This window comes from Anomaloglossus baeobatrachus, chromosome 1, assembly GCF_048569485.1.
Source record: "Anomaloglossus baeobatrachus isolate aAnoBae1 chromosome 1, aAnoBae1.hap1, whole genome shotgun sequence".
NCBI classification, from domain to species: domain Eukaryota; kingdom Metazoa; phylum Chordata; class Amphibia; order Anura; family Aromobatidae; genus Anomaloglossus; species Anomaloglossus baeobatrachus.
In genome coordinates this window covers 540,843,656-540,869,931 of record NC_134353.1, presented here as the reverse complement: position 1 = coordinate 540,869,931, position 26,276 = coordinate 540,843,656, and the positions used below count along the sequence as shown (strand labels likewise).

The following is a 26,276-nucleotide window of genomic DNA, read 5'->3' as shown; positions in this document are numbered from 1 at the left end:
CAGAGGCGAAAAACATGTAAGGTAGACGGAAGCGACTTCAGCAGACTAGAGCATCCGCGCCGATGGACTGTGGATCACGTGTCCTGGCTAAGAACGCGGGTACCTTTGCGTTCAACCTTGAGGCCATTAGATCCACGTCTGGTGTACCCCAGCGAGTGTAGATGTGTGGGAACACTTCTGGATGGAAAAACCACTCTCCGGCGGCCAGGCCTTTGCGACTTAGAAGGTCCGCCGTCCAGTTCTCTACTCCCGGTATGTGTAACGCTGAAAAACACAGACCCCCGTCAATTCGGCCCAGGTGAGGATCCTGAGGACCTCGAGATAAGCTGTCTTGCTGCTGGTACTTCCCTGCAGATTGATCTAGGCCACAGCTGTTGCATTGTCCAAATTGGACCCGAATCTGCTAGCAGAAGGGGGGAATGACCTGAGCGCGAGAAAGATCGCGCTGATTTTCAGGATGATTTCTGGGAAGGGAAGACTCCTGGGGCATCCAACGTCCCCAAGCAGTGTGGAGCCAGTGCGCTGCTCCCCAGACTAAGAGGCTGGCGTCCGTAGTCAGGAGTAGCCAGTCCAATTGGGGGAGAAAAATTCCCTCTCGATATGGAAGAGGGCTGAAGCCACCAGCAAAGCGCATACCTGACTGAAGTTGTCAGGTGAAAAGTTCGTCCAAGGAAAAGGGACTCTTCTCCCAGGCAGCTAGAAGCGCAAGCTGCAGTGGGCGGTGGTGTGGCTACGCGAGCAGCACTGACTCTATAGCTGCCAATATCCTACCTAGCACTCTCATACTGAATCGTATGGAGCGAGAGGAGTATGTAGAAGGCAGTGTACCGCTTGTTGTAGAGCGGTCACCTTGTCTTGAGGGAGAAATATCAAGCCCCGAAGGGTGTCCAGGGACATGCCCAGGGAGGTGACGTATTTTGACGGGACCGGGGATGATTCGATTGGAGTCAGAAGCCACCCTAAGCAGGATAGGGTGCCCACAGAGATCTGCACACTGGTTGAGCCCTTGATGAGGAGGTCATCCAAGCAAGGCAGAACAGCCACTCTCTTGGCGTGAAGGGCACTCATGGCGGCCGCCATGACCTTTCTTAAGACCCTTGGTGCTGTGACAGAGCCGAGTGTAGGGCCACAAATGAAAAAAAGAAGTCCCGAACAGCAAAGTGGAGGAACTTTTGGCGAGCTGGAGCGATGGGTATGTGCAGGTACGCGTCCCTGATAGCTAGGGAGGCAAGGAATTCTCCTTCGACCATAAAGGTAATAATGGACCCTAGGAATTCCATTCTGAATCTCCTTACGTGAACATGTTTGCTCAGGTGTTAGAGGTACAGGATGGGTCGAACTGACCCGTCCTTTTTTGGGGACCACGAGAGGTTGGAATAGAAGGCCTTGAACCTCTCACCGTCCGGAACACGTACCATCACCCCCGCCGTTTGGAGGGAGTGGATCGCTGAGGAGAAGGCCTCGCGGTGTTTTGGAGCCTTTGGGGGGGGGGGGGTTTGAGAGAAAAAAACTGGTCAGGGGATCGGGTTCGGAATTCAATGTGGTAACAAGAAGACAAAAGGTATCACACCCATTTGGGGTCTGAGACGGCAGCCCAGATGGAGGAGGACGAGACTCCTCGGTCTTTATCTAGACTGCCAGGATGAGGTGGACTCGGGGAGGGCTGAGAAGGTCGGGCCCTGCGTGTCTAGTAAAAAACATCCTGGGCTAGAGTTTGGGGAGGGAGGTATTCTTTCCCTCCCGTGGCGTCAGACAAAAAAATAGCCTGTCCAGACGATCAGCAAACCATCGATCTGGAAAGGAGTACTGTGAGAGGCTTCTTAGAGACAGAGTCCGCTCTCCATTATCGGAACCAGACGGCCTTACAGATGGCTATGGTATTTGAGGCGGCAATAACTGCGCAGGTAGCAGCGTCGAGGTAGGCCTGCATGAGGTACTCTGCCGCCGCGTCAATGTGAACTGTTACATCTGTGAGGGTCTGAGGGAAACGGGTAGTCCTGGTGCCTGTGCGACCGACACGGAAGGGGAGAGGGACCCGCAGCCTCAAGGCGGAGCGATCGAGCTGCTCCACTTGTCTGTCTGTCGGGTCCTTGAACCAGGATCCATCAAGTAAAAGACAGGAGGGTCCTTCAGGCAGGCGGAAGCCAGGTGAGGGTCCACTGAGGCCGGATCGGCCCAGCCCTTAGAGACAGCTAAGCCAAAGGGGTACCGGGACTCCATGAGTTTGCAGATACCGAAGCCCGTCAAAAACTTTTTTTTTTTTTTTTTTTTTAGGTTTCTTCACCCTTTTAAAAGGAGACCGCAGGGTCAGTAGTGGATGGGAGATCTTCCACATGCAGAGTTTTGGTTGATTGCTGCAATAAGGGAGTCCATCGCAGCTTGATCGCTCGGGGAGATTGAAACCAAGGAATCATCCCAGTACAAACATCATTCCCCTTCCTCCGGCTCCTCAGAGACCGCGGAACACATGGGAGAACCCCATCTGTGTACCCCAGAGGGAGAACCATGGGGGTCATGCCCTCTTTCTGATCTGCAACCGGTGAAGCAGAGGGCTGATTCTTATCAGAAGGACCCTCTATAGAGGTGTCATCAGGCTAGGTTCTGTCCAGGGGCCCCGAGGGGTGTGAGGACGATGTTGCATAGCCAGCACCAGGTTCTGGGAACCTTGCCCATTCCGGGGGACTGGGAGCCATAGGCTCTGGGCTGGCAGCGGTTGCTGCGGTGGTGGCGGGGAGGTGGGGGGGGAGGGGCGGAGTTACAGGGGCACCGGACTCACAGAAGGAAGAGGTGCTATCATCCCCTAGTAGCTCAGCGTGGCAGGATGAATTAAAAGTCTTATATATAGTTGTTGCTGTAGTTGTGCAGGGCATAATACCTGTGACTGCAGCCTCTGGCTGATGAGCCACAAACTCTGATTGTAATGAGGAAGCAATGCTCTGCACAGCTAATGTGCAAGTGAGGATATAACTCACCCAGAACCTGATGGCCCTTCCCCATCCTCCTCCTGTATCACAGTTCCTGTGGGAAGGAGGAAGCCAGCTCTGAGAGACACCCACAGGCTCTGCTCACAACAAGAGAGAGCAATGCTCTGCAGATCCTGTGTGAGGAGGGTTATGCGCGCTTTCATGAGGGGGCGTGGCTTATCGAGTGTCGGAGGGGACGGGGCTTAGCTCTGACAAGAAGGCATGAGAAAATATAATAAAAAAAAAAAAAAAATTTATGGGAAGGGGCTCCCCTTTCCCCCCTCCAGCCCTGCACAACAATGGTGGACAGAAAAAAACTCTATAAGTGTACCGCAGCTGCGGCTGCACTGAGTCCTGGGAGCTGTCCCCTCCCCCCGCCACAGGTGGAATGCTTTGCAGGAGTCTGCAATTAGCCCATGTGCATCCAGTCAGTGTGACCTTTGCTCTAATTCCTGTCTGCTGTGCCCGGTCACAGAGCGTGTATCAACTCAGATCCTGCCAGAGGGACTGAGGAAGTTTTTCATCTGCTCTGGGGCTCTGGAAAAATCAGAAGGATCTCAGCTCAGCTACTGTGGAGATGGCAGTCTGATGCTTGCTGCCTGGTCATGCTGGTGCGGAGCATGTATCAACTCAGAGCCTGCAAGAGGGACTGAGGAAGTTTTCATCTGCTCTGGGCTCTGGAAAATCAGTGCCATGAGACCTGTCGTCCAGTGAGTAACAGCCCAGGATCCAGCGTCGTAGGAGGGGGTACGGGGAGGCGACACTCCGCGTTCCCGCCTGTTGATGGTTTTGGGAAATCGGTCCCCGAAGGAACCGTCGCCCTCTAAAAACAAAAAAATTCTTGCTGCAGTAGTCTGCAGAGATGTGCCTCCTACAGACACTAAGCTAAAACTGAAGTAGCCTGGCTGGGCCAGGGGGTGTATTCTGCAGGGGAGGAGCTAACATCTTTGCATCTACTTAGTGTCCTCCTATGGATAAGCAGCATAACACCCATGGTCCATGGTCCTGTGTCCCCCAATGAGGCGTCAGTGAAAAAGTAATTTACGTTTTCACATCGACATTTTAAAAAGTTCATTTTAAAATGAAGCACCTATTGGTTAAAAATGCTGAACAAACCCTTAGATCTTAATTGGTCTAGTTTCCAAAATGGGGTTACTTGTGGGGGGGGTTCTGATGTTTAGGTACCTTAGTGGCCCTGCAAATGTGACATGGTGCTGGCAATTTATTTCAGCCAAGATTGTGTTCCAAAATTCAAATGACGCTCCTTCCCTTCCGAGCCCTACCATGTGTCCAAACAGAGATTTCTTACCACATGTTGGGTATCGGCACGCTCAGAAGTAACTGGGTGACAAATTGTGGGGTCCATTTTCTCATGCTATTCCTTGTATAGGTACGCTCACACTTGTGTATAAAACGGACACGTGTAGTGCGAGAAAGCCATGCATTGTACTCATACCCATGTTATTCAATAGTGCAGTACTGATCTGCAAATTTCTCCTTAGCTGTATTTCTGCTTGAAGAAAAAGAATCACAGCATGTTGCGTATGGCTGTGCAAAACGACCGAGACTCAGCAGTGCAAGTCAATGAGTGCAAGAAAAAAAAAATGAACATCATGTGGACCATCCGTATGCTGTCCGAATTTTACGGATACATTACCAATCTGTAGCATAGAACACTGTATAGTACCACTCTCTAGCATAGAACTCTCCCACCCAATCAAGACCTCTGCGATGTGATCACAGGGTCCTAATTGTTCTCATGGCAACCCGAGGAGAAGTGCCGACCTACGAGTTACCTTTTTACGGTGGTCTGTTAAACCATGCCAGGGGCATGGTCTACCATGCGTTTTGTCAGTGTCAAACTGACAGGTGCTTGTGCATGGCAATGCATTAAACCAGTGATGAAACACTAATAAAAAAGTTAATGTTCACTAGAGGGACTAAATAAAAGTGAAAAAAGAAAATAAAAAAATTGTAGAAATATATTTTTTAAAACGAATCACAAATAAATAAAATACATGAAATAATAATATACCAATACACACATTATTATATATATATAAAGAAACAAAAAAAGTACAGATAGTTAGTATCGCCGTGTCTGCGTCCCTATCTATCAATCTGTCGCACTATTTAACCCCTTCAATCAACACCGTACAAAAAAAAAGTGGCAAAAATTAGGCTGTTTCATCAAACTGCCAGAAGAAAGGTGGAATAAAACTTGATCAAAAAGTGATATATAAATAAATATAGCATGCCTGAAAAGGTCATCTCATTCTGCAAAAAACAAGTCACAACACAGTTCCATCGGCTGAAAAATAAAAAAGCTGTAGCTGTCAGAATATAGTGATGCAAAACCATTTTTTCTATAAAACTGTTTTTATTGTGAGAAGGCAGCAAAACATAAAAATACAACATAAATGTGGCATCACTGTAATCTTACTCACCCGAGGAATAAAGCTGTGTTATCACTTTTACCAGTGAATGACATTAAACAAAATCTTAAATTGCTGAATTTTGTTCATTGTGCCTCCCAAAAACTAGAATAAAAAGTGATCAAAGCATGTTATGTGAACAAAAATGGTACCAACTCATCGCATAAAAAACAAGCCCTCAAATGACTGTCGACAGAAAAATTAAAAAAATAATAGCTTAAAATATGGTGATGCAACATATGGTGATGTAAAAACTTTTTGCAAGTGTTGTTTTATGCCTGCTTTACACGCTTCAATAAATCTTTCAATCCGTCGTCGGGGTCAAGTTGTAAGTGACGCACATCCTGCATCGTTCGTGACGTATTTGCGTGTGACACCTACGTGCGATCAAGATTGAACGAAAATACGGTGATCGCATACACGTCGTTTATTCCTCATACATTGGACATTTTGTTGTATGAACCTAGTCAATTGTAACGTGTGACATCCCTCATACAATTTTGGTGTCTGATTCTATGTGCGCAGGTGTGCGCTCTGCACCGCAGCTTAAAAAAGGTCTGCTTCAGAGCGCAGCTGAAAAGCTGCGTTCTGAAGCGCCTCACAATGTCTGTCATTCACTAATCTCTGTCAGTCCGTCACTGTCTCTGTCCCTCTCTCTCTGTCCATGTCAGTCTATCCCTCTTACCCCCTCTCTCATACTCACCGATCCCCGGCGCTGCACTGCATTCACACTGCTCCGGCGGCTTTTACTGTTTAGAAAAAGCCGGCCGCCCATTAAACAATTTCGTATTCCCTGCTTTCCCCGCCCACCGGCGCCTATGATTGGTTACAGTGAGACACGCCCCCACGCTGAGTGACAGGTGACACACTACACCCAATCACAGCAGCCGGTGGGCGTGTCTATACTGTGCAGTGAAATAAATAATTAAATAATTAAAAAAAAACGGCGTGCGGTCCCCCCCAATTTTAAAACCAGCCAGATAAAGCCATACGGCTGAAGGCTGGTATTCTCAGGATGGGGAGCTCCACGTTATGGGGAGCCCCCCAGCCTAACAATATCAGTCAGCAGCCGCCCAGAATTGCCGCATACATTAGATGCGACAGTTCTGGGGCTGTACCCGGCTCTTCCCGATTTACCCTGGTGCGTTGGCAAATCGGGGTAATAAGGAGTTATTGGCAGCCCATAGCTGCCAATAAGTCCTAGATTAATCATGTCAGGCGTCTATGAGACACCCTCCATGATTAATCTGTAAATTACAGTAAATAAACACACACACATGAAAAAATCCTTTATTATAAATAAAAAACACAAACATATACCCTGGTTAACCACTTTAATCAGCCCCAAAAAGCCCTCCTTGTCCGGCGTAATCCAGGATGATGCAGCGTCGCATCCAGCGCTGCTGCATGGAGGTGACCGGAGCTGCAGCAGACACAGCCGCTCCGGTCACCTCGACACAGCTAATGAAGAGAGCCGCGTGATCAGCTGAGCTGTCACTGAGGTCACCCGCTGTCACTGGATCCAGCGGTGGATGCAGCGGTGGCCGCGGGTAACCTCAGTGACAGCTCAGCTGATCGCGCTACTCACCTCAGTTGCTGCGTGGAGGTGAGAGGAGCAGCGGTGAGTAGCGCGATCAGCTGAGCTGTCACTGAGGTTACCCGCGGCCACCGCTGCATCCACCGCTGGATCCAGTGACAGCGGGTAACCTCAGTGACAGCTCAGCTGATCACGCGGCTCTCTTCATTAGCTGTGTCGAGGTGACCGGAGCGGCTGTGTCTGCTGCAGCTCCGGTCACCTCCATGCAGCAGCGCTGGATGCGACGCTGCATCATCCTGGATTACGCCGGACAAGGAGGGCTTTTTGGGGCTGATTAAAGTGGTTAACCAGGGTATATGTTTGTGTTTTTTATTTATAATAAAGGATTTTTTCATGTGTGTGTGTTTATTTACTGTAATTTACAGATTAATCATGGAGGGTGTCTCATAGACGCCTGACATGATTAATCTAGGACTTATTGGCAGCTATGGGCTGCCAATAACTCCTTATTACCCCGATTTGCCAACGCACCAGGGCAAATCGGGAAGAGCCGGGTACAGTCCCAGAACTGTCGCATCTAATGTATGAGATTGTTTAATGGGCGGCCGGCTTTTTCAAAACAGTAAAAGCCGCCGGAGCAGTGTGAATGCCGTGCAGCGCCGGGGATCGAGGATCGGTGAGTATATGAGAGAGGGCTGCTCAATTCACTTACTCAGGAGTTTAGCGGTCACTGGTGAGTCCTTCACAGGAGACCGCTAATCAGGACGCGACACAGACAGAGCCGCAGCATGACAATGAAGTCGGGTGAAGTTCACCCGAGTTCATTCTGACAGTGCGGCTCTGTCTGTGTCTGCTGTCATCTGCCATTCAGCTCTGCTACATGGCTGTCTGTGTCTGCTGTCAGCGGCCATGTAGCAGAGCTGAATGGCAGATGACATAGTAAAAACGCATCCCTACACATTACACACGCTTGGCAAGTCAATAAATAAAAATAAAAAAAAAGGTGCCCAATGCATACGTCACGGAACACATGATCTAAAGGATCGCACACAAAATTGATCAATTTAACAGACTACTAACGCACGTGTGACAGCAAATGAACGACCTACGTGCAATCTCATTCAATCGCATATGCGACCTGGGCGTGTCACATCGCATACGAGATCACACACCTAATTGTAAGGTGTAAAGCTGGCTTTACTGTATAGTAGTAGCCAAACCTTAAAAAAAAAACCTAAATATAAATCTGGTATTACTGTAAACGCACCAACCTGAAGAATAAAACAATCTTATCACTTACACCTCAAGGTGAATGGCATAAAAAATAAAATTTATTTAAATGCTATTGATTTGTTTATTCCACTTCCTAAAGATTGCAGTGCAGGGCGGCTCCCATTTATCCTACGCGGAGCATTTACAGAAAGGATTTTGTATAAAGCTCTGAAATACATTATTAAGATCAAACGACCGACAGAACATGCACTATAATGAGGCAGATGGAGACACTGTGGACTTTCTCTGGTCTATAATCCAGCGGTGTCCCTCTTTTTAAGCGTTCATAAACGTTTGGCCACAACTTTGTTAACTTCTGAAAAAAATATTTTTTTTGAAGGGAACAGTTTCTAAAATGTTGTCATTTGTGGGGGTTCACACTATTTAGGCTGATCAGGGGCTCTGCAAACATGACATGGTGTCCGCTATCTATTACAGCCAATTAATTGGTAATCTTTCTCTTCAGAGCCCTGTTGTGCACCCAAAAAGTAGTTTTCCACCAAAAATTAGGTATTGCTGTACTGTACAATAAAATGCATGGTCAATTTTCTACAATAATAATAATATTTATACAGTACTATTAATTCCACAGCGCTTTACATACATTGGCAACAATGTCCCCATTGGGGCTCACAATCTAAATTCTCTATCTGTATGTCTTTGGAGTGTGGGAATAAACCGGAGAACCCGGAGGAAACCCAGCGCAAACACAGGGAGAACATACAAACTCCTTGCAGGTGGTGTCCTCGGTGGGATTTGAACCCAGGACCCCAGCGCTGCTAATGCAAAATTATAGGCTAAAGGAATATTTTGAGGCAAAAAGTAAAATTTTCATTTTTTCCTTTCACATAGTTTTATTTCCTTTGAAGTACCTAAAGGGTTAAAGTTCTTGAATGTGGTTTTGAGAGGATTGAGGAGTGCAGTTTTTAGAATGGTGTCACTTTGGATATTGTCTGTCACCTAGGACCCTCAAAACATAAAGTAAAAATACTTCAAATATGATGTGGTCCCTAAAAAAAATATTGTTTTTGTAAATTTTGTTGGAAAAATGAGAAATTTATGATAAATCTTTGAACCCTTGTAACTTCCTAACAAAAAACCCATCAAAATTCCGATTTTTTTTTTCACAAATAAAAGCAAAAACTATCGTCTTAAATTTACCACTCATGAATTACAATATGTCACAAAAAAAAAACAATCACAGAATCCCTAGGATTTGTTGTAGCGTTCCAGAGTTATAACATCATAAAGTGAGACTGGTCAGAATTGTAAAATTTGGCCATGTTGGGAAGGTGAAAACCAGGTTTCGGCGGTAAGGGGTTAAGGGAAGAAAATTTGAAAATGTAAAAATTGCGACATTTTAAAATGTTTTGCCTAAATTCCGATAGTTTTACAAGTAAATGCAAAAAATATTGTCCTAAATTTACCATTAACAACATACAATGTGTCATGAAAAAACATCTAAAGGCTGCTTTACACGCAACGACATTGCTAACGAGATCTCGTTGGGGTCACGGAATTCGTGATGCACAAACGGCCTAGTTAGCAACGTTGTTGCGTGTAACACCTACGAGCGTCCGCTAATGATCAAAAATACTCACCTAATCGTTGATCGTTGACACGTCGTTTCATTTCCAAAATATCGTTGCTCGTTCTGGACACAGGTTGTTCGTTGTTCCTGAGCAACACACATCGCTACGTGTGACACCCCGGGAACGACGAACAACAGAGTTCCTGCGTCCTCCGGCAACGAGGTGGGCGTGTCGTTAATGCGGCTGCTCTCCGCCCCTCCGCTTCTATTGGCGGGCCGCTGTGTGACGTCGCTGTGACGGCGCACAAACCTCCGCCTTAAAAAAGGGGTTGTTCGACGCCCACAGCGACGTCGCTAGGAAGGTAAGTATGTGTGACGCGTCCTAGCGATATTGTTCGCCACGGGCAACGATTTGCCCGTGACGCACAAACGACGGAGGCGGGTGCGATCGCTAGCGACATTGCTAGCGATGTTGCAGCGTGTAAAGCGCCCTTTAGAATCAACGGGATTCATTGAAGCATTCCAGAGTTATAACCTCGTAAAGTCACACTGGGCAGAATGAAAAAATGAGGCCTGGTCATAAAAGGTCAAAACTGGCTCAGTCACTAGGAGGTAAACTACTATTTGTTAAGAGCTATGTTACTATGTTTGCAGTAGTATATCTATATGTGTTTGCACAGGACCGTTTTGATATTATCATTTGAAAACTTTCAATTCCAATTGTCTGATAATGTTTCTTTCCATGAGTAACTAACTGAAATGCATCTATTTATTCTGTACATATAAGAAATTGCAGCCACAATATAATGCTGTTTAGCCCTGATGCTCCAATACAACTGTTAAATGGCAATGCCATCTAGTGGGAATTTTGAGAATTAATCATTTCCGAAAAACTACAGCTGTTACATTGTTGAAAAATGTAAAACAGTTTCTATTAAAAAAATAAAAATGTGATTGGTTAACAAGCCTTAATTTACATAGAAATATTTATTAGAGAACGCTAGAGAAATAATATAATTTTACCCTCATAATCTGCTATGTTTCAGGTACCAGCCCTTGTGGAGATCCAGCAGGCTCACTCAGTAAAGCCTGCTTTACATGTTACGATTTCGCATACGATATCGTATGCGATCGTAACCGCCCCCATCGTATGTGCTGCACGTTCAATTTGTTGAATGTGCCGCACAAACGATTAACCCCAGTCACACGTACTTAACCGGCCATACGACCTCGATATGGGCGGCGAACGTCCACTTCCTGAAGTGGGAGGGACGTTCGGCGTCACATCGACGTCACGCGGCAGCCGGCCAATAGAAGCGGAGGGGCGGAGATGAGCGGGACGTAAACATCCCGCCCACCTCCTTCCTTCTGCATTGCTGGCCGGGAGCTGCAGGACGCAGGTAAGATCTGTTCATCGTTCCCAGGGTGTCACACACTGCAATGTGTGCTACCCCGGGTACGATGAACAATCTGATGTTCAATTTTTAGGAATTGAATGACGTGCGTGCGATGAACGTTTTAACGTTCAATCGCACGTAGCTGTTACATGCTACAATGTAACTTACGATGCCGGATGTGCGTCACTTACGACGTGACCCCGCCGACACATCGTAAGATATATTGTAGCGTGTAAAGTGGGCTTAATAGAAGATACTTAGAAATTTTCTATCTTTGGACTGATTTATTGTTAAAGACTGATTTTGTGAACAATTATGGGATATTGGCAGAAGATTGATTTCTTGCCAAAGTTTTTTACTTATGTATTTAGGGTTTCTTTGATCAAGGAATGCCGATTACTTTTTACTCTTCTTCTCCAATATTATCAAGCTACAAAATATATCCAGCCGGGACAAAAAAAAAGATAGGCAATGGCAAACTGTAATCCAGTTATGTGAGTAATTGGCAAAACGTATATGTTCTGTTATTCTTCAGGAAAATTATATTTTATACATTTGTACGTGTGTAAGCTTTACATAAACCACTGGTATTCTTAGCTTGGTTACTGCAGTTTTCTAAGCCTTGTGCCTTGAAAAAGTATTTATACTGCACAAACATTTTTACATTTGTTTCATAATATACCCATAACCTTAAATGGAATCTGCTATGTAATCTAAAGACAGCAGGAGATAGAGGCTGAGACAGAGATTTCAGCTGTGTGCTGTTTACTTACTGTCAAGGTTTTATTACTAGGACATTATCAATGCTGTGACTAGCTGCCTTGTGCCAACTTGTCCTAATCTACTCCCTCCTCTGATAAGCAGCTCACTTTCAATAGACAATGTACACACAAAGCTAAGGTGTGGGTGGGACTATGATTATGTCACAACTGCTGCAACCAGTAAACTAAGTGGTACATTGTTCAAATCGGGGTTTCTTTTCCTGCATTATGCTGCTCTCAGATGAGGTAGCAAAAACCTGGTGACAGATTCCTGTTAAATATATTTTATTGGGATTTTATGTGCTACACCAACACTAAGTAGTAAGTATTTTTGAAGTGTAAAGGAAATGATACATGGTTTTCTAAGCATTTTCAAAATGTAAAATATGAAAATTGTAACTTGCATTTGTATTCAGCTGAGACCAAAGTAGAACTTTTTAGCTAAATACAAAACAATATGTGCAGTGGAACACTAACACTGCACATCACTCTGAAAACATCATCCACACTGTCAAATATGGTGGTGGCAGCATGAAGCTGTGAGGATGTTTTTCTTCAGTAGGGACAGGGAAGCTGGTCAGAGTTGATGAGTGGATGGATAGAGCTAAATACAGGGCGATCCTGGAGGAAAACCTGTTAGAGGCTGCAAAAGACTTGAGACTGGGGGTAGGTTCACCTTCCAGCAGGACAATGACCCTTAAAATACTGCCAAATCTATAATTGAAAATTGTTTAGATCAAAGCATATTCATGTGTGGGAATGGCCCAGTCACAGTCCAGACCTAACTTCCATTAAAAATCTGTGGCAAGACTTGTTAACTGCTGTTAACACACGCCTCCATCCAATCTCACTGAGATACAGCTATATTGCTGGTAGACACATATACCAAAAAACTTGCAGTAGTAACTGCCTCAAAAGGTGGTTGTACAATATATTGACTCACGAGGGATGAATACAAATGCACATCACAATTTTCAGATTCATATACTGAACAGAAATATAAAAGCAATGGGTTTTTTTGCTCCTATTTTTCATAAGCTGAATTCAAAGATCTAAGACTAAGGCCCCTTTCACACGTCAGTGATTCTGGGACGTTTGTGCTTTTTTTTAAACGTACCAGAATCACTGAGATACGCAGACCCATTATAATGAATGGGTCTGCTCACACATCAGTGAGTCAGTGCAGTTTTTCACTGCACGTAACTCCGTGCGGCGTACCCGCGTGTGCGTGATTGCCGCACGGAGACATGTCCATTTTTTTCTGGCATCACTGATGTCCCATGGACCACGCAGTGGTGTGGTCCGTGAAACACGTGCCAGAAAAAAACGTGCATTTAAAATAATAAACATTTTAACTCACCCGGCGTCCAGCGATGTCCTCTGCAGCCCGTTCTGCCTGCTGCTTCTAAGCCGGCTGATTACTGTCGCGCATCTTAATGATGCACAAGACAGCCGACCCGGAAGCAGCTGCTGCAGGGGTCACCGGCGGCCGGATGCTGCACTGCGGGAGGATTCAGCACCACGGAGAGCGGGAGCGGGCACAGGTGAGTTGATTGCTAAGTGCAATCATGGGCCACGGAGAACGGAGCCCGGATTGCACTTAGACAACCCACGTGTGCCGTGATTCACGGCACACGCAGGGACATGTGCGTGTTTTACACGCCAGTGAAAAACGTCACTGTTTTTCACTGACGTGTGAAACGGGCCTAAGGGGTACTTTGCACACTACGACATCGCAAGCCGATGCTAGCGATGCAGAGCACGATAGTACCCGCCCCCGTCGCAGCAGCGATATCTTGTGATTGCTGCTGTAGCGAACATTATCGCTACGGCAGCTTCACATGCACTTACCTGCCCTGTGACGTCCCTCTGGCCGGCGACCCGCCTCCTTCCTAAGGGGGCAGGTCGTGCGGCGTCACAGCGACTTCACACGGCAGGTGGCCAATAGAAGCGGAGGGGCGGAGATGAGTGGGACGTAAACATCCCGCCCACCTCCGTCCTTCCGCATAGCCAGCGTGAGCCGCGGTGACGCAGGTAAGGTGATGTTCCTCGCTCCTGCGGCTTCTCACACAGCGATGTGTGCTGCCGCAGGAACGAGGAACAACATCGTACCGTCGCTGCAGCTCAATTATGAAAATGTCGGACACTACACTGATGATACGATTATGACGCTTTTGCGCTCGTTAGTCGTATCATAAAGGATTTACACACTACGATATCGACATCGACGCCGGATGTGCGTCACTTTTGATTTGACCCCACCGACATCGCACCTGCGATGTCGTAGTGTGCAAAGTACCCCTTATTCTAAGTACACAAAAAGCCTTTTTCTCAAATATGGCTCACAAATTTGTCTAAATCTGTGATAGTGAGCATGTCTCCTTTGCCAAGATAATCCTTCCATCTCACAGGTGTGGCGTGTCAAGACGCTGATTAGATATCATGATTATTACACAGGTGTGCCACTCTAAAATGTGCTGTTTTACAGTACTGAGGGTTTCCAGGGGGGTGGAGGGGTCGGAAAAAAAAAAAAGTCAGTATCTGGTGTGACGACCATTTGCCTCACACAGTGTCTCCTTTACATAGAGATGATCAGGTTGATGATTGTGGCGTGTGGTATGTTGGTCCACTCCTTTTCAATGGCTGTGCGAAGTTGCTGAATATTGGCAGGAACGTGAACATGTTGACAAATACGCTGATCCAGAGCATCCCAAACATGCTCAATGGGTGACGTGTCTGGTGAGTATGCTGGTCATATAAGAACCGAGATGTTTTCAGCTTCCAGTAATTGTGTACAGAATCTTGCAATATGAGGCCCTTCATTATCCTGCTGCAGCATGAGGTGATGGTTGTGGGTGAATGACAACAATGGGCCTCAGGACCTCATGATGGTATCTCTGTGCATTCAACATGGCATCAATACAATACACCTGTGTTCATTGTCCGTAGATCTTAAGAGTTCATCTCATGAAAAATGGGAGCCAAAACAAAAGTATTGCTCTTATATTTTGTTTAGTATATTTTTAAAATATTAAAAAAACATGTATCATTTTCTTGACACTTCATAAATACTTGCTACTTAGTGTTTGTATTTTACATTAAATACCAATAAAATACATTTAAATGGATGGTCTAAACTCAAACTAAATTTCTTTCTAAATCCCTATCTATTTAGTGCCGCAATGTAAGCTTTTTTCTAATATATTTGTATTTAAATTATCTACACTATCTATCTACTATTTTTTCTTTTCTTTTTTTATTTCCCTTGTGATGATGCTTTGTTTGGAAATCCCTAAATATGCTGTTATACTCAAACAAAGCGTTATCAGGCCAGGGGGCAGAGGATTTGGTCACAGTCACAGCCCCTGCCCCCTCCCTGAAATAAGCGCCACCAGTGACACTCGTTTCAGGGGCTGCTCTGTCCCTGTTCTGTTCCTTCCTGCTCACTGTGCACTGTGTGACCTGCACAGTGACAGCATCCGCTCTGTTGTTTGTTCAGATAAGTAATAATCAGCCTGCAACAGAGAGGTGTCAATAACTGGCATGAAGGAGACTAGCACCGCCCCCACTAGTGATGTCACTGCAAGCCGGATACAGACACCTCTCTGTTGTCGGCTGATTATTACTGATCTGAGCCGACAACAGAGCGGATGCTGCCACTGTACAGATCATACAGTACACAGCTTGCAAGGACACAGCAAGTGTGAGTACAGACCCTGAAACGTGCTTCACTGATGATGCTTCATTTCAGGGAGGAGGCAGTGGCTGTGACAGTAGCCTCTAGACCATTAAGACGTTTCGTTTGAGTATGCCAGCATGCACGGGGATTCTCAAATAAAAGCGTCATCACATGGGAAATAGGGAAAAAAAAATAATAGCAGTTAGGGAACTGTAGAGAATTTTAATAAAAGTATATTAGAAAACAACGAAGATTACGGCACTAAATAAATAGGTATTTAGAATGAAATTTAGTTTGACTTCAGACCACCATTTTAAGATTGTCGGTGTAAAATGAAGAAAAAAAAATGTAGAAAATTTTGTGGGGTATGAATTTTTTTTGGAGGCATTTTACAACAGAGGTGGTAATAAATGACTCGTCTAGGGACCTGTTTAGATTTCGCCTTGACCTGCTCTAAGCTGAAGCTAGGAATTGAACCCTGCTGAATGTACTTGCAAAATGTTATAGTGAATCATTTCCTTGAAGCTCCTCTGTTGCTAGCACTGTGCATAACAAATAGCCGATGTTGTAGGAATTGTATTAATCTCCACTTGTTGGCTTACCTAATATCTCTTTTCTCTTTCAAAAAAGCTGCAACTCTTCAATATATTACTTGAGTACTTATTGAATGTTTGCTGGTTGGGATGTTAGTTTTGGGTTTTGATAACCCCATATTTGTGTATTAATTTTAGTTTGAAATTTGAAATAAACATATTTTGTTTAAAAGAAATAAATGACTATAAATAACACAATTATACCCCAAACCAATGTAATTTATGTAAAGTTGCTGTAATGTTGATTAAATCAATAGATTTGTTTTAGAAATTCTTATTTCTGCTTTTGAAAATACGATCCACACTGCATTTCCATCATTCTGGCCTCACTCCCTATTTCTCCACCCACCACCTGGCTCTTGTGAGTGACGAATAGGTCACTCTTGTCTTCCCTGTCTAAGATCTTATGCAAGTATTGTAATCCCTATGTAATGATGGCACCTGGAAAAGATCTGGAGCCTGTGAGATAAAAGTGACCAGTACCAACCCCCACCTGAGAGAGAGAGATACACAGAGAGATACAGAGAGAGAGAGAGACAGAGAGAGAGACACACACATAGAGAGAGAGACAGAGAAAGATATGAAGAGAGAGAAAGAGAGAGAGAGAGACAGAGAAAGAGAGACAGAGAAAGAGAGACAGAGAAAGAGAGAGACAGAGAAAGAGAGACAGAGAGATATGGAGAGAGACAGAAAGAGAGAGAGACACACACACACAGAGACAGAAAGCGAGAGAGAGAGAAAGAGAGAGAAAGACAGAGATATGGAGAGAGACAGAAAGAGAGAGACAGAGAGACACACAGAGAGACAGAGAAAGAGAGACAGAGAGAGATATGGAGAGAGATATGGAGAGAGAGAGAGAGAGAGACACAGAGAGAAAGGAGAGAGAGGAGAGAGAGAGAGAGACAGAAAAAGAGAGACAGAGAGAGAGACAGAGAAAGAGAGACAGAGAAAGAGAGACAGAGAGAGAGACAGAGACACACAGAGAGACAGAGAAAGATATGGAGAGCGAGTGAGAGAAAAAAAAAGAGAGAAAGAGAAATAAAGAGAGAGAGAGAAAAATAGAAAGAGAGAAAGAGAAAGAGAGAGAGATCTGCTCGGGATCATATTAAGCATTGTGTGCGGTTACTAACCACCATCCCCATGCCTTACTTTATCAAATTTATAAAAGCACCTCCTATTTGTATGAAGGACTTTATATAGTAGACCATATGTGATAACTAATTGCAGCCAGTGGAGCATACAGGGGCTTTCGTGGATTTCCTTGCCATTATAACTAAATTTGCTAGCACAGAAAAACAGAAGTATAAAAAGTAGAGTCTGTCGTAATACCCATCAATAAGCTCATCTATAATACTCAGCACACACTTTACAGGACAATACCACGGGAGAAAGAGGGGAAAGAAAGAGCTCGTGAAGAAACAGAAGTAGCTCAGACCAGAATGGAAGATTCTTTAGACAGGACCAAGTTGAGTGCAGAAAGGAGGCCATCACCTCTTGTCAATGAAAACACAAATCACCCGGGGCTTTCCCAAACCTCCTCAACCTTTCTGAAGTATAATAAACTGGATTCTCAAATACAATCTGGATCAAACAGTCCCCAGCACTGACCACTGAAGAATAAAATGTATCCTCCACCTCTCCCCATTCCTGCACTGTCAAGTCGAGCATATCCACCACCCATTACAAATCTCTGGATTTAATCAGCATTACAGCAACTTTACATAGATGACATTAGTCTAAGGTGTAAAGAACCTGTTGGCAGGATCTCATTAAAGTATTTTTTTTTTCTTTTTTTTTTTACTGCTGGTAAAAATAGAATTCCAACCTTGCCAAATTTATGCTTCAGTGGGAGTCCGGCCTTCTGAAATGCTGGAACTAGATCAGGCTTGTAGTTCTGTATAAAGATCCCCAGATCCACATCTTTACTGTAAGGAATGATGTTACACTGTCGATACCAGCCTTTAAATTATAAAAAAAAAAAATAAAATAGAGGCAAATAATATGAGATATACAGTATGAATTGCTTAAACATTTCACAATGTAAGACTGTAAAAAATAACTCACCATATTAATATCTGATACTACAAAAATAAATCACATTAGCTAATAACTCACTAAATAATCCTATAGAACAGAGGTGCAAAACATTATTTGATCCACGGGCCACATTGTCATACTGCACCAATCCGAAGGGCCGCAAAAAAAAAAATTAAGGGTATTTACATGATTACATCTGCAGAACCAAGTTTTGAGTATTTGAGAAGGATTTTGAAAGTTTCTGCTCCCAAAAATTAATGTGAAAACTCCCAAACTTAGGCCTAAGCCACACGGCATCAAAATCGGTGCAAGTAGACAGCGATAAAAAAAAAAAAAAAAAAAAAAAAATCACATTTCACTTGGACCAATATTAGCCTATGTGTCAGCACCCATGAGCGGTTATTTTCTCAGCCCTAATCAGACCGAGAAAACAATTGCAGCATGCTGCAACTGTAATGCGATACTTGTTTCTCTCGCACCCATTCAAGTCTATGGGGTGAGAGAAAAATCGCCCTGCACTCGCGGTACACCGGTGTACTGCAAGTGCAGGGCAAGAATGGCAATAGCCGGCAATGGAGGAGAGAGGGAGATAAATTCCTCCCTCTCCTCCTCAGCACCGGCCCTCACCTCCTCAGTGCCAGCCCACCCCCCCTCGCAGCTGAGGTCTGCTCGCACGGCCGGACCTCAGTCACAGGCACACTAGCATGACACTCGGCTCTGCTGTACTGCCAGTGTGAGCTGAGTGTCATGCAAGGGGATCGCTGTAATCCCCGTGTGGCCCCAGCCTTAAACTGAGATTTTGCAGCAGAGACCGTTAACCCCTTTACCACCCTGCGATTTCCTGTTTTTCGTTTTTTCCACCCCTCCTTCCAAGAGCCATAAATCTATAACGTTTTCATTTTTCCAACAATACAAGGGCTTGTTTTTTCTGCAGGACGAGCTGTACTTTTGAATGACACCATTCATTTTGCCCCATATTGTGTTGGAAAACAGGAAACAAAAATTCCAAGTGCGGTGAAATTGCAAAAAAAAAAAAAAAAAAAAGGCAATTTCACAGATGTTTTTTGGGTTTTTCCATTTACGATGTTCACTATATGGTAACACTGACCTGGTATTTTAATTCTCCAGGTCAGTATAATTTTGTAGACACAGACCATATAGCATAGTTTTAATTTTAACTAAGTGGTGAAAAAAAAACAACTCAGATGTTTGTAAAAAATAAAATAAATAAATAAATAAATAAATAAATAAATAAATAAAAAAAATGAATTGCACTTTTGCCACCATTTCCAAAGACCCGTGGTGTTCTCATTTCTCGGGTTCTGGGGCTCAGTGATGGCTTATTTTTTGCGTCTTGAGCTGGCGTTTTTCAATGATACCATTTCCTTTATTGAATTTTAATGCAATGTTACATTGCCTAAAAAGCACAAACACATACTGAAAAATACTTTTGACTTTGGCTTCATCACTATGGGACCATTATTGTTTATTATAGTAGACATGCTAATTCATTTGGGACACCCAAGTACGGCTGTTCTTAGGTGATATGGTCACATAAAGTATGTTTTTTTTTTTGCTGAATTTTTTTCCTGCAGAAAATAAATTGTGTTTTAGAGTATTGGCAAAAGCTATGAGAGATTTTACAGAAATTTCTTCCACGAGCTTGTTATGCTTTACCTGACTAAATTTGAGCACTGCTGCATTTTTTTTTTACATCTGCAACTTGTTAATTCAATGTTTTTGGCATCGATTTTTCAACCATAGAAAGGGCAAAAATTCTGCAAAATATGGTTTTGCTGCATTTTTGGTGACTAAAAAGAATTTTATTCCACATGTACTCTACACAAATCATACATATGATCTGCACCAAACACTACTGCTGGGGAAAAAAAAGGCCAACGAAATGTAGCAAAATCTGCGTTTTGAAAACTGCATTTTTACTGCTAAGGGAACGGATTTTGGCACCAGAAAAAAAAAGCTGCTGGAACATAGCCTCAGCTGTATTATTGGTTTTACAGACTTTCTATGGGATTAGACGATATACATTTAATCATTGTTGAATGACTCAATATATATTTTACATTCTTATTTTTTTCTCCTTTCCTTTATAGCCGTTTTCTTTACTTATCTAGGTTACTTCCCCATTTTTTTCATGCTGTGGGTAGTAGCGAAAAACAATATTGAATTACCTAAACACGTCCCGCTGCTGATCCAGAAACTCACACCCAAGGAGTCCAAAGTTGCAGTTGCCAGGTGTAAAAGTGCTTTAGCTTTCTTTCTAAATTCAATCCCATCAAGTGATAAGTCATCAGGATAGAGCTAAGAGGAAATATATGGGATTTAAGCACATCATCATAAACAAGAACATTCCCTTATATTCTGGTGTAGACAATCTCAAGACCACCCCCTGATGAATGCAACGCCGAAATGTTCGTCGGGGTGGGTGTATCCTGAGGAACTCACTTTTCACCGAAAAGACAAAATAGACAGTGATATCTTGCTTACGAAAGTCACTGAAATATATATCAAATTAAAATATAACTTTTATTAATACAATATAAAATAGATATCAACCAGGGCTAAAAAAATTATCAAATCATTTACATGAAGAATTGGTGGAGAGAGGGAGGGCGCCCTATTATGATCTTACCTCATCCTATCAGACCGTTCCTACCAATGGAGTTAACACACCCTAGTGTTCAGGTCGGATCACCGTAAAGGTCCTGTCATTTCCTCTTATGTAGAATGGGATACTATAAAATGTGTAACTCTTCCCTCTGCATGTACAAAAAAAAGTGTAAAAAAAAAACCCCACGCAATTATGTGCAAACCCACAACCATACAAGGTGTTTATCAATTAAAATAATGAAAAGTTAATAATCTAACTTAGAAGGGGGGGTATGTGCTCTCCACTTAGTGATAGCGTTAGATCTACAGAGAGATTTGGGTGAAGTATAATGTAATCCCTAATAAAACCATTAGGATAATTCTGTTCTCATCATGTATTAAACCAATAAGGTTAGCCCATGTAGATATTCCATGGAACAACCAGTGGTTAATATGTATTTCTCTATCGCAAAAGTAAAAGGTCCTCAAAAAACAAAAAGTATCTCTTGCAGGTAAAGAGGGGAAATAGGGAGCAATAACTTCACTCATTAAGTATTGCATACATATTAAATTACTCTCACATCCCTGGGTACAAAGCACCTCAACAGTATATATGGTGATATCCATCATATTAGACACTTCATAATAAAGAGAATTTTGTTACTTACCGTAAATTCTTTTTCTTATAGTTCCGACATGGGAGACCCAGACCATGGGTGTATAGCTTCTGCCTCCGGAGGACACACAAAGTACTACACTCAAACGTGTAGCTCCTCCCTCCTAGCATATACACCCCCTGGTAGCCAGTCCTAGCCAGTTTAGTGCAAAAGCTGAAGGAGGACATCCACCCACAAGTAGAGACAGAGCAAAACCCGGAACAACCGGAACCTCTGTCTACAACAACAGCCGGTGATAACACACGGAACAAGAAACCTGCCAACAGGCAACAGGGAGGGTGCTGGGTCTCCCATGTCGGAACTATAAGAAAAAGAATTTACGGTAAGTAACAAAATTCTCTTTTTCTTCATCGTTCCTTATGGGAGACCTAGACCATGGGACGTTCTAAAGCAGTCCATGGGTGGGAATAAATAGAAAAACTGAGAAGTAGGCGAAACCTAACTTCACAAGTGGGCGACAGCCGCCTAAAGGATGCGTCTGCCCAAGCTCGCATCTGCCGAAGCAAGAGCATGCACTTGGTAGTGCTTCGAAAAGGTATGCAGACTAGTCCAAGTGGCAGTCTGACAGACCTGCTGAGCCGTAGCCTGGGCCTGAAAGCCTAAGAGGCACCGACAGCCCTGGTCAAGTGTGCCTTGATCCCCGGCAGGAGAGGCACTTGAGTACCCTGGTAGGTATCGGAAATGGCCGACCTAAACCAACGAGCCAGGGTCGGCTTAAAAGCCGAAAGGCCCTTACGCTGACCAGCAGTCAGCACAAAAAAGAGGTGCACCGCCTAAGAACAGCGGTGCGAGACACATAGATCCGGAGCGCCCGCACCAGATCCAGAGTATGCAACGCCCTTTCAAAGCGATGAACAGGAGCCGGACAAAAGGAAGGCAGGGAAAATGCCCCGGTTAAGGTGGACAGCAACCACCTTAGGGAGAAAGTCCGGAGTCGGACGGAGAACCACCTTGTCTTGATGAAGGGAGGACTCCGAAGAGAGTGCAGCCAAAACAGAGACTCTCTTGAGGGAAGTTATGGCCACTAGAAAGACCACCTTCTGTGAAAGACTAAACTAAGAAACCTCCCTAAAAGGCTCAAAGGGGGGTTTCCGGAAGCCGTGAGGACCGAATCAAGGTCCCTGGGCTCTAAGGGCCGCCGGTAAGGCGGAATGATGTGAGATACGCCCTGCATGAAGGAGCGCACCTGGGCCAGCCGGGCGATACGCCGCTGGCACAACACTGATAGAGCCGAGACCTGTCCCTTAAGGGAATTGAGGGATAGTCCTAGCTGCAGACCGGACTGTAGAAGGGACAGGAGGGTCGGCAAGGCCAAAAGGCCAAAGGATACTTCCGAGCTCGAGTCAGAGTTGAGATGACTTCAGGAGGGATACCAGAAGTCGACAAGATCCATGACTCAAACGCCACGCCGTCAATCTGAGAGCCGCAGGTTCTGGCGGAAGGACGGACCTCGTGAGAGAAGGTCTGGACAGTCCGGGAGATGCTATGGCACCTCTACGGACAGACGGAGCAGGTCAGGGTACCAAACTTGCCTGGGTCAGTCTGGAGTAATGAGAATGACCCGACGGCCCTCCTTTCTGATCTTGCGCAGGACTCTGGGCAAGAACTAGAGGGTGAAACACGTTAGACAGACGAAGCTGGGACCAAACTTGAACCAGTGCGTCTGCCGCAAAAACCTGAGGATCGTGGAGCCACGGTTTGACGGCTGAGACAATCAGCCTCCCAGTTTTCCACGTCTGGGATGTGGGCTGTGGATATGGTGGACTAGAAGTCCTCCGTCCACTGAAGAATGCGATGAACCTCCAACATTGCCAGGCGGCTGAGTGTCCCGCCCTGGAGGTTGATGTAGGCAAACGCTGTAGCGTTGTCTGACTGGACTCGAATGTGCCTGGCCGCCAACAGATGGTGAAAGGCTTAGAGAGATAGAAACACAGCTCTAATTTCCAGCACATTGATCCAGAGGGCTGATTCGGACAGAGTCCAAGTGCCCTGCGCTCCATGGTGGAGATATACTGCTCCCCAGCCGGATAGACTAGCATTTTGGTGAGGATCACCCGGGACGGAGCCAGGAAGGAGCGTCCCTGAGACAGAGGGGACGAAGCCACCACTGAAACGAGCCCCTGGTCTGTGGCGAAGCCACCGCCCCGTGGAAGGAGGAAGTCCGCTTGTTCCAACAGCGGAAAATATCCAGCCGCAGAGGACGCAGATGGAACTGGACAAAGGAATCGCTTCCATTGACATCACCATCTGATCCAGCACCTGTATTAGGTGCCTGATGGAACGACGTCGACCGCCAGCTGAGGGACTGCTGTTTGACTAAGGGCAGCTTCACAAGTGCCGACAGAGTCCCGAATTGCGTCCCTGAGTATGTGAACTTCTGGGTCGAAGTGAGAGTGGACTTGGACAGAATGACAAACCACCCGAATTGGTTAGAGTGGCGAGAGTGAGCGAGGCACTCCGCTAACAGTCTGCACTGGATGAAGCCCAGACCAGAAGGCTGTCCAGGACAAAAGGATCACTGCCAACCCCTAGAGGTGCAGGACCGCAATCACAGCTGCCCCGACCTTGAGAATACTCGAGGGGCCGTGGCTAACCCCAAGGGAAGAGCCACGAATTGGACCACTCTGATTGCAAAACGTAGCCAACGCTGGTGTGAAACTGCGATTGGCACATGCAGATCGGCATCTCTGATGTCGATGGAGGCTAGGGAATCTCCTTGGGTCATTGATTGATCGCAGAGACTCTATGCGAAACTGCCGCACCTGAACATGCTTGAGAAGCTTGAGATCCAGGTCGGAAGGCACCGCCCTCCTCGGGTACTAGGAATAGATTTAAGCAGAAATCTCAGAACCGTTCCCAGTCGGGAACCGGTACAATCACTCCAGTGGCCTGCAAGAATGCCACAGCCTGTGAGAAGGCGGCGGCCTTGGAGCAGGGGGGAGTTGACAGAAAAAATCTGTTTGGCGGGCTGGATAGAGTTCTATCCTGTAGCCGTGGGAGATGGTATCTCGCACCCACTGATCGGAGACGTGTTAAAACCATACGTCGCCAAAGTGGGAGAGCCTGCCACCGACCAAGGACGTTGCTGGCGTGGCTAGATAGCCAGGAGGAGGCTGACTTAGTGGCAGCATCTCCTGCGATCTTCTCGTGCGCCATTTGGGTTTACGATCCTTGGCTGAGTCAGTGGACGAGGCCGAGGGCTTAGAGAACGATCAGATGGAGGAACAAAAAGAACGAAACCTCGACTGATTCCTGCCCTGGACAGGTTTCCTGGTTTAGGTTTGTGGCATGGAAGAAACTCTTCCCGCCAAGAGCTTCCTTAATAATTTCATCCAGTTGTTCCCGAATAGTCTGGTCCCAGCACAAGGGAGCCCAGCAAGGAACTTCTTTAGAAGCATCCGCCTTCCGCTTCCGAAGCCACCGGAGCCTGCGGATAGCGAGGAAATTAGCCGAGGCCACCGCAGTGCGGTGAGAGTCTCCAGCATGGCGGACATGGCAGAGGATGAAAAGACTGAAGTCTGGAAGTTAAGGCAACCATTTCGGGCAAAGGGTCCCTGTGAGGGAATGCATCTCCTCAAGAGAAAGCAGAGATGGCTTTGAAAGCCGCACTGCTGCAAAAGCTGGGGAGAACGAGGCCCCTGCCGCCTCCATACAGATTTGGCCAGAAGGACAACCTGGCGGACAGCAAAACCGTAAGTGAGGAGCCATCAGCCACTGATACAACGTCCGGGCTGAGAGTCTAAACACCAGAGGGACCACCTTTGGTGAATGAGCCCACTCCTTGACCACCTCTGGTGGAAGGGGAAAACTGTCATCAGAACCACGCTTTGGGAAGCATTTGCCAGAGCAGACCCTGGGCTTGGTCACAGTGGCCTGAAAACTGGAGCGGTTAAGGAACACACTCCTTGTTCTCTTAGGCAAGGTAAACTGGTGCCTTTTTGGCAGAGAGGGTTGCTCCTCTGATACTGGCGGATTGAGGTCCAGTACAGAATTAATGTACAGTGGGAACCTTAGAGAGGTGCCGTCAGCCACTGATACAACTATCAGGGCTGAAATACTAGACACCGGAGGGACCAACCTTGGTGAATAAGCCCACTCCTTGACCACCTCTAGTGGAAGGGGGAAACAGTCATCAGAACCACGCTTTGGGAGCGTCTGTCAGGACAGGCTCTGGGCTTGTCACAGTGGGCTGAAAACTGGAGTGGTTAAGGAACACATTCCTTGTTCTCTTAAGGTATACTGATGCCTTTCTGCCAGAGGGGGATACTCCCCTGATACAGGCGGATTGAGGTCCAGTACAAATATAATGGACGCAATCAAATCATTAGCATCTGCATCACCTTCGGACCGATCAATGGTACATTAAGTAGCGTCCGAGCCCCCAGTAAAGACATCCTCCTCGTCCAGCGAGTCAGCTCGTGAATCAGAGCTGCGGGACGGGGAAGGACAGGGGACCCTGCGTCTCCATTTTAGGAGGACGGGGTCTGAGATGAAGAGTCCTCTGAGAGCTTTGCTGAGCGAGCCGTAGCAGCCGAAGCGCCCTAAGAAGGGGGCTAATGCATGCTCAGCACCACCGGAGCAGCTGGAGGGGCCACTGACGAGCCTCCAGGCTGAGGGACCACTGTGTTTATGTGCTCAGTACAGGCAGTACGAGTCTACATGCAGTGCGTACTAAGAACAGCCTTGCAGCCTTGCTCTGATGTGAGACATGCTGCAGAAGTGGGGGCTCTGTGAGGGAATGCATCTCCAGAATGACCCCCAGCAGAGTATATAAACAGAGAATATAA

The 26,276-nt window shown here is 45.6% G+C and overlaps 1 protein-coding gene across 1 annotated transcript in view; it reads right to left on the bottom strand.

Moving 5' to 3' along the window:
• FKTN (fukutin) overlaps nucleotides 1–26,276 on the bottom strand; it is a 72,900-nt gene that overhangs the window by 14,879 nt on the left and 31,745 nt on the right. Inside the window, exons 7-8 of the mRNA XM_075316648.1 lie at nucleotides 20,395–20,524; nucleotides 17,994–18,127 (exon numbers count right to left, since the gene is read on the bottom strand). Of these exons, the coding sequence (XP_075172763.1) occupies nucleotides 17,994–18,127; nucleotides 20,395–20,524 (264 nt within the window). The remainder of the gene's footprint in view (nucleotides 1–17,993; nucleotides 18,128–20,394; nucleotides 20,525–26,276) is intronic.